The sequence below is a fragment of the Lolium rigidum genome, chromosome 2 (genome assembly GCF_022539505.1).
Source record: "Lolium rigidum isolate FL_2022 chromosome 2, APGP_CSIRO_Lrig_0.1, whole genome shotgun sequence".
Taxonomy (NCBI): Eukaryota; Viridiplantae; Streptophyta; class Magnoliopsida; order Poales; family Poaceae; genus Lolium; species Lolium rigidum.
In genome coordinates, this window is record NC_061509.1 from 232,069,139 (window position 1) to 232,077,471 (window position 8,333).

Sequence of the window (8,333 nt, forward strand, 5' to 3'; positions counted from 1 at the left end):
TCTTGCTTGCTGGACCGTGCCTCTCCACAACTCCTGTAATATCGTATGTGGTGAGCTGCTCGGTTTAATCTACGTCCTGGGATAACGTGTGTGTTCTTCTGTTTCGGTTAAAAGCATGCGTGTGTTGTTTAGATGTTGCATGAGACATGCTCTCGCTGTGACGGAAGAACCTTCCGGCGTTGGAATCCTTCAGCCCACATGCATGCTCCCTATATCACTAATGGTGTAGATCAACGGTTTGGGGTGTGTGCACAGCTATGCACCAAGTCATGTGGCTATTTCCCATATACATACATATATATATAGAGATGCGCTATTTGACTCCCTGGGGGCAGAATATTATTCTGCACCCCGGTCGGCCTAAGCACGAGCGGCTCCATCTGGCCCGCGCGGAGCGCTCCACCAGTTTAGCGCGCACGAGCCCGTTTTACGTGTGATGTAATTTTACAGCACCGTACTGTCTCCCATAATATTTTTTTGGCAGGGACCGTTTCTTATTCGGGGTCGTGGGTGGGTTTGGGAGCTAGCCCACTGCCCAGCCGCACCTCCTTTTCCTCTTGGGTTTCTTAATTGGTTGCGTCGACGGTTGGGGAATCGGAATTTGCACAGCGGCGAGAGGATGCGCGGACGGCGGCGAGAGGTGGGCGGGCTCAGTAGCGAAGTGAGCGACGGCTGCGCTGACCCTGTCCTAGATAGCGTCGGCGGCGGCAGCAGGTGAAATCAGCAGCCTCGTGGTCGGTCGTCCGAAGCGGCTGTTTGGTGTGATTGGCTTCAACAGAACCGATTCCCATTGGAGCGGAAGGGGACGAGCGGCTGTTGGATGGCGGCAACTGGTGACTTCGGCAGCCTCACTCTCGGATTAGGTGCGTACAAGCTACATGAAGCTTTGCTTGTTTTCAATCGGCTTCCACGAATTTAGTTATGGCCTACGCAAGATCTGATATGTGCGCCTTCTCTTATGTCAGCCCAAGACTGATTTTTTTTTCAGCAATGATGTGGGGATCTGTCCGCTAGGTAAGATTAGATGTCAGGGAAAAATCAGAAACAACTTATGTCTCCAGATTAGACCTACGGCTGCCTCAAATCCTGCTACCATTCTTTATGCGTCTTCCCATAAACAGAGCTACTTATCCTGTTGTGTGTGTCTATGATTCTTGATTCCTCAGGTTGAGCTTCTTTTTTTTTTGTTCTGGACCCAATCAGATGTTCACTATTAGACTAAGCAATACAAGATTCAGATGATAAACATAAGCATTATTAGATCTATGTAGGTTTCATGTCATCTCGGGGCAATGTTGCCATGGCGGCGTCGCGGGGTCAGCAGCCTGGTTCGTCCACGCGGCGGGTGGTGGCTGAGGGTAGCCTCGGCATTGGCACATCGGGTGGTGCCTGCGGGATGCATCATGGTGAGCAGCAGGCCCCCTGAGCCGTGTTGTGGGTTGATTCATGGCCAGCGCGCCCATGGGCTTGAACGTAAGGTACGGTAGCTGGCCATTCTGTTCTCTGTAATTTTTTTATTTAAATCACCTAGCAGGATGCCAGTTACATGATACTCTTCATAATATGCAAAGAAAACTCTTAACTTTACCCCTGGCTTCTTTCCGGTCAGTTCATCTGGTAAGTAGATGCACTGATTCAGGTTCAAACTACCAACCACTATTCTATCATCCCCATCTTCAACAATTTGCAAATCTCATTTCAGAGGTTAAGCTCTAGGATTGATAGATCATTCCTGTTAGGATTGATAGATCATTCCTGTCATTACTATTAGAGGTTAACCAATTGTATATTAAACACCTCTGAAAAAATACGAGAGCCAAGAGAGGCAGGATACGTTTTATTTTTTGCACAGGGATGAGTGAAGTTGGATCTAGAGAGAACAAATAGCAAGTCTAGTGGAACTCGGAAGCACAAACTGTCATGCTTGGCCAGAACTGAATCTTTCTTTTCTTCCCGTACTGATTCGGGACAAGGTATTACCTGACAGAGCTATAGAGACTAAGAACTGGAAAAGGTTGTGGGCGACCCAGGCTCCCAACAAGATGAAAATTGTACTATGGCAGATGATACTTGATTGTCTGCCAACGGGAGAACAATTACAACACAGACACATCTCGACTGAAGATAACTGTGCGTTCTGTGGTCGTGAATCGACCCACAACATGGAGCACATGAAATGGAGTTGAGAAATAAATGTCCATTCGAGGACAATGCATCCTTAACAATTTACCATGTTGAACAAAGCTCCTCTATTGAAACCGAACACGGTAGTTGTGGTACCGTCCCATTTATACAAGAGACTATGGAAAATTAATCATATTCCGAGAAATCTGATTTTGTAATGATACCATTTATATGTCAGACTCGAATGCTTTCTGAAAGTTCTGCGTTAGTACTAGCCAGGCTCAACCTTAACCCGAACAAGCTGCAACACCTATTTAACTATAGTTGGAGAGTCATGTAGCAGTTTTCCTTGTAAATGGTTTATGATTACCTGATGCAATTGCTTCACTCTTAGTTCATGTTCACTGCATATTTTTCACTAGCACAACTTGCCCTATATAGTATGCTCCTGTTTGATAAGCAACACTAGGTGACTCAGCTACATTTTTTTAAAGGAATATAATTATACCATTCTCATAATTTTATGCTATTTTTCATGTCGTAGGTGGATCTTACTGTATCTGGTTCAGTAACTCTTATTCTCTTGCTTTTGTGCATGTGGTCTGATGTTCGTGCTACGAAGACCACCGCCAACATTAGTAGGCCAATGGTTTTGAGCCACTCAAAGAAATTGTCCAGGTCGAGGAAATCACAGAACAAGGTTGTTCCTTGCGCTAACCCAACGACCGAAGAGCAGCAGGAGAGATAAACATTGAGTTCCAAACTGCTTTATCCTTTCAAGTTCCATCGAACAAAGAAGTATGTCATATTCTTCTTGAAGTCTTGTTAGCGCCTTTGCTCTACATGAAATTAACCTATGTGACAGAAGTTTGATGGAGCAACTATTACTTATGCCTTGTATTTATTTTTTATTCCGACTGTATGTCATATTCTTCTTGAAGTCTTGTTAGCACCCTTGCTCTACATAAATTGGCCTATGTGACAGAAGTTTGATGGAGTAGGTATTACTTATGCCTTGTTTTTATTTTTTATTCCGACTGTTTATTATTTTATACCCATTATAAACTCTGGCAGATTTGATCTTATATCCACTGCCTCCCTTGCCGCGAGCAAGTGCTCGCGTGTTGAGCCTTTGGCTCCATCTTTCATGTACAACATGTTGACCTTGATCGTTGGAAAGTCAGCTTTATTGTATCATTAACCCGGTATTTTCATTTAATCCACTTAATGCCATATGATGTTATCCTTGTAGTCTTGTGATTTTTCATCAATAGTTTGTGTATTGCAGATAAAGATGAACCAGCATAGCTCTCGTGCGTCATCTTACTTGATTTGAATGAAACCAGGCCTTTTACCTGATTCTTTGGAGAAGTTCAGACCCATGAAAATCCATATAAAAAAAACTAGATTTGAAGCTCCCCTTGTGCATACTCTCCCTAAAGCAAACTGCGCTTCTGTATATAGCTGAATATCTTTATTGTGGTGTCCTGTCCATGTAATGTTCTTGCTTATGAAAGCTTCCTTCTATTAGCGTCATCTACCAGATCATATTCGGAATTGTTGTACTGCAAGAATGATCCATGCCACGCACGTGACATTTTTTAATTCACATTTTTTTATATCCCAGTGTATACCATATTTTATATGGTGTGATGTTGATTTGTGTGATAACATAATATCATTTGGAAGAAATAACCGATGTAATTGGAAATCCTACTTCCTAGATTTCTTATGTATGCCAATTTTATCTCTCTGTAGCTAGCAGATTATAAATAATTTTTTTTTCAGAGCTGACGGGTGCTAGCTAGATCTAGCTAGCTTAGTGGTTAAGTATATGCACATGGATGCTTGTATGGTCGAAAGATGTGCTAATTAGATGAGCTTGCAAATTCCAAATAGTGCACAATGATTTTTTTTTTCATAAGAACTTTCCTTACATCGCTTGCATGGTTAGTAACCTGATTTGATTAATTGTTTGGACAAGGCACACTCAAATTTGGGAGAACATATGTTGTTCTATTGTTCACCAAAGGATTCAGTACTAACTGAATTGGTTGTCTAGAGTGTAAGAATTCCGTAGCAAACACCATAATTTTCACTCAGGTACAACAAAATTCTAGCTTTTGAAAAGTGGGCTTTTAGAGTCACTAATTAAAGTTTGCTTCCGGTCGCTGATTACTCCCAGAGCTTATCTACCCTGGGAAAGCCCACACCTAACCAACACAATTATGTCAGTGTCTTGCACGCTAGCTCATGCGTAGCTTATGTTCTGACCGTCACTAGAATTTTCTCTGCCGCATTGTGATAGCCAGCTAGTCCACAAGGAAGCAGTGCTGTAGAGACTTGTCTAGGGAGCTGATATCTGGTACGAAAGCGCTGCTGCTGCAGTCACCGGTAAGAGCCAAGGCGCCACTGCCATTGGGTAAGAGCCAAGGCGCCACTGCCATTGGGTGTCTTTGTCTTTGGTGGGGACGGGAGCTCCAGTATCGGCCATTGTACTGCATCTTCCAATCCTCTGTTGCATCCATGTTTCCCGCTGTTAGCCTGGCAATTGGATAATGTCATCACAGGGTCAGATCGTTACCCAACCAATAAGCAAAAGGCCGACTCAAACTCGAAATAACAATCTGCAAGTAATTTGTGGCAACTGGGGAAGCAAGTTGCTCGACGATGAGCTTGGATGTGCCGCTATGGCCAAAACCGAACCCGCCGTTAAAATTGTTGAAGCCAACAGATAACACACCGAGGGGGCTGTCCATCACATATACTAATTCCTTTATTGGTATCCGGACAGATGTACTCCTTTATTTCTAGTTATCCACATATACCCACTTCCAAATAAAGCAACATAATTAACATTAAGGAAGCATATGTGCTCTTAGTATACCATTTTATGTTGCACCAAAACCATCCACCTCCCGCTGTCCGCCCAACTAGACATAAATATCGAGCAAAGTTTAGAAGTAGTGTCTCTCTTGTAGCTATTGGCCTACTGCCGAAATGGCGAAATGGAAATGACCAAATAGCATAATGGGTGTGAGATAAATGGAAAAGGATGTAGATAATAATGCATATGAATCATCAGTGTATTTAACCAAAAATTGCGAGAACTGATACTGATGCACACGGGAAGATGTATATTTTCTATAAAATTATCGATACCAGACCATGTGTTAATCAAGAAAATTTAGCTTCTAGTGTATGCTAACAATTTCATTCACATAATGGTAAATCTAAAAAGTATACGTACTACCTGCCAAAAATGAGTGTAGAATAACAGATCAAGCATGCCATCTACCCAAGTATTTAACGAAGAGAAAATTCAGACAAAGAAGCATTGCCCACCTAAAGAGTATTCTGAGTATAGTATGGGATATAGATGCATCGCAGAGTCCTCAGTGAAATTGGGTGCACATCAGCATGTGTGCTAGTGATCTTGTTGCAACAATAAGGAGAATCAATTAGCACAAGTTACTAGGGATGTTGCTTTATTAGAAACAACATAAAATAAATTCGTTTTCTGAAGGAGCTTACACACAATTCAACCAATTTCCACAAATTAGAAGAAAATAAATGGTATAGAGAAAAGTTTACCATTTTGATTTTGGTCTGTACACCCCCCTCTGGATCTGACCAATTTGATATTTCAGTAAAATGATGATATGGATCTACTGTACAGAATCTAAGCCTGGGCAGTAAAGACAGATTATGCTTGTTTCAAGAATTTTCAATAAAAGATGCTAAATTTGTAAGCTCAAGTAGAGATTAAAACCCCTCAAAATAGGCAATATCCCCATTCATAAGGTTGGCAGATTCACGTGAATTTAAACCTAGATTATTGAACACTGCAACAATTATTATTTCTCTACATGCAGATTTTTTTTTTGGCTTCTTAACATTCTTTTTTCTAGCTTCTTAACATTCTTTCCCTTGGAATTGAAAGAACCACGACAATGTTTCAAGAAAGTAGTCCGTCAGATTGAATCGGCACAATAACAATATCCTACTATTATTCACAACTATTTACTTTTTTTGGATGATGCAATAAAAGGCTGTGTGCATTCTTTGGATGCAGAGGCCGGGGAGTCCCCCCATTTCTAAAAAAAAAAAAAAAACAATATCCTACTATTGTGAACAACAAAGAAGTAGTTCCTTGAGGGGTCCTGTGTTCAATAATAGCTTGGTAAACAATTATCTTCCTCACCCAGGGTCACATAATATTCAAGGAGAAGCACCCAAAAATAGAGAGCAATAAATATATTCATATACGCCTACTATGTGATTAACGTGGCAAATTGCAACAATCATGGGTGAAGCAGTATCGCCAGATATGTATAATCTACTCATAAGCATGCCACTTGGAATGTTCCAAATCACCACTACCATTACATTACAGCAGGACAACGAACAGAACAATTAGTGTTAACGTTAATCTACTCCTAGATATGTATTTGCAATTTCCAACAAGCAGTACAGTAAGACCCTAGAAACTGTATAGCTGCAACTGTCATTAAACAACATGTACCTAAAGATCGATCTTGAAACAATACTACAGAATCGATGTTATTGCAATATTTAAAAAACAGAACCGCTGATTTGCAGCACAATTACAGAACCGCTGATATTGCCATAGCATCCAGGTATCGAACGGGCCACTGAACAGCAGATAAGATTTGGTTAGTTATCTAAAACTGTTGTCCATGAAACGTCCCCTACAGAGTCGATGATATGCAATACCTATTTAAAATCTGCTTGGGAATTGTTTCTTGCAGGTTCCTTGAAGCTAAGAGAGGATCCACGAAATTGGAGATCGCTCTATTGGCCAGTTACGCCAAACGCCGTTCCCTGCAAGAATACATAAGCCACCTCACCGAAAAATTACCCCGGAAGATGACGGGAAAGGGAGGACTGCCTACCTTTACAGCAGCGCGGAAGAGAGTTCTGGCAGAGGGCGTCGAGGGACTTGGATTGAGAGGATGCGCAGCGGAGCTCCACGCGCAGCTCCCCTCGGCGCCGCATGGGATTCGCGACCGTCAGCGAGGGAGTGGAAGGAATATAACTAGGGAGCTGGGGTCGACGAACAGGACGCGGATACGGCGCCGAATCTCCGGGCGGCAGCGGCCGGGAGCTTGAGGTCGCCGGATTTGTGCAGCTACGAGGAGCCCATTGCGGCAGTTTCTGGAAACAGGGTCGAGTGGGGGAGTGCACGTCCCAATCCCCACGATAAAGAAACAGACAACCTAATAAACCAGGAAAAATTACAGCAGGTGGAGTCTGAGTCCGCCCATGGTGTGAGCCGCACCGGAGTCTGGCTCGGTCGACCGACTCGGGAGCAGAATAAATTATTCTACACCCTGGTGTAGTTACACCCACGCGTGTTTCTCATAATCTAGAGAGTATCTATCATACCGAAGAGTATGTACATGTAGTATGAAGTATATTAGACTATTTTGATAGTATATATAATACTTTGTAGGCAGTATGTACATTTTTTTACGTAGACTCATTTTTACGTATACATATGCATGTATTTCGGCTATATAGTGCAAACTACATGCTCACTTGCATTTTTTTCACCAAACTTGGTTTAGAATATCTTAGATATAGTGTAAGAATATATTCAAACCGATAAAGTATGGTACATACTTCTGTATGGTAGTATATGAGACATGGGTGTAGTTACACCCAGGAGTAGGAAGTATTTATCCTATATATACACCCAGGAGTAGGAAGTATTTATCCTATATATATATATATATATAGGACATATTCATACTACACCCGGGTGTAGTTACACCCACACGTATTTCTCATAATCTAGAGAGTATCTATCATACCGGATAGTATGTACATGTAGTATGAAGTATATAAAACTATTTTAGAAGTATATATACTACTTTGTAGGTAGTATGTACATTTTTTTACGTAGACTCATTTTTTACGTATACATATGCATGTAATTCGGATATATAGTGCAAACTATGAGTTCAGTTGCATTTTTTTCACCAAACTTGGTTTGGAGTATCTTACATATATTATACCAACATACTCAAACCGATAAAGTATCGTACATACTTCCATATGGTAGTATATTAGATATGGGTGTAACTACACCCAGGGGTAGGAAGTATTTATCATATATATATATATATATATATATATATATATATAGGTCTGCTATATTCTCGAACCCTTTCTGAACTTCCTAA

General features: G+C 41.5%; 1 protein-coding gene and 1 long non-coding RNA gene across 6 annotated transcripts; one reads left to right on the plus strand and one right to left on the minus strand.

Moving 5' to 3' along the window:
- The first annotated feature begins 546 nt into the window (after window positions 1-546).
- On the plus strand, window positions 547-3,840 carry LOC124693102. 2 transcript variants are annotated; one of them, XR_006999858.1, is made up of 3 exons: window positions 547-863; window positions 966-1,014; window positions 1,272-3,840. It is a non-coding gene; the product is annotated as an uncharacterized LOC124693102 (long non-coding RNA). The 2 variants fall into 2 exon arrangements; XR_006999859.1 differs by lacking the exon at window positions 966-1,014.
- Window positions 3,841-4,119: 279 nt separating this feature from the next.
- On the minus strand, window positions 4,120-7,323 carry LOC124693103. 4 transcript variants are annotated; one of them, XR_006999861.1, is made up of 6 exons: window positions 7,041-7,323; window positions 6,862-6,969; window positions 6,650-6,779; window positions 5,470-5,559; window positions 5,012-5,057; window positions 4,120-4,668 (listed from the first exon to the last, which is right to left on the minus strand). XR_006999861.1 is itself a non-coding variant. In XM_047226557.1 (3 exons), exons 1-3 carry the CDS (start codon window positions 5,507-5,509, stop codon window positions 4,437-4,439), a joined length of 318 nt encoding a protein of 105 aa, XP_047082513.1. In that variant the 5' UTR covers window positions 5,510-5,559; the 3' UTR covers window positions 4,120-4,436. The 4 variants fall into 4 exon arrangements, 1 of the variants encoding a protein (XP_047082513.1); XR_006999862.1 differs by lacking the exons at window positions 6,650-6,779; window positions 6,862-6,969; window positions 7,041-7,323 and adding an exon at window positions 5,719-6,122; XM_047226557.1 differs by lacking the exons at window positions 6,650-6,779; window positions 6,862-6,969; window positions 7,041-7,323.
- Window positions 7,324-8,333: the final 1,010 nt, after the last annotated feature.

Excerpts from the sequence above, each read along its gene's own strand:
- LOC124693103 (XM_047226557.1), bottom strand. The coding sequence starts at position 5,509 with ATGCATCTATATCCCATACTATACTCAGAATACTCTTTAG. Across the intron at positions 5,058-5,469 it reads ATACTCAGAATACTCTTTAG|TTGGGCGGACAGCGGGAGGT; the intron begins GTGGGCAATGCT and ends ATTTATGTCTAG. Across the intron at positions 4,669-5,011 it reads TTTTGGTGCAACATAAAATG|GCTAACAGCGGGAAACATGG; the intron begins GTATACTAAGAG and ends TCCAATTGCCAG.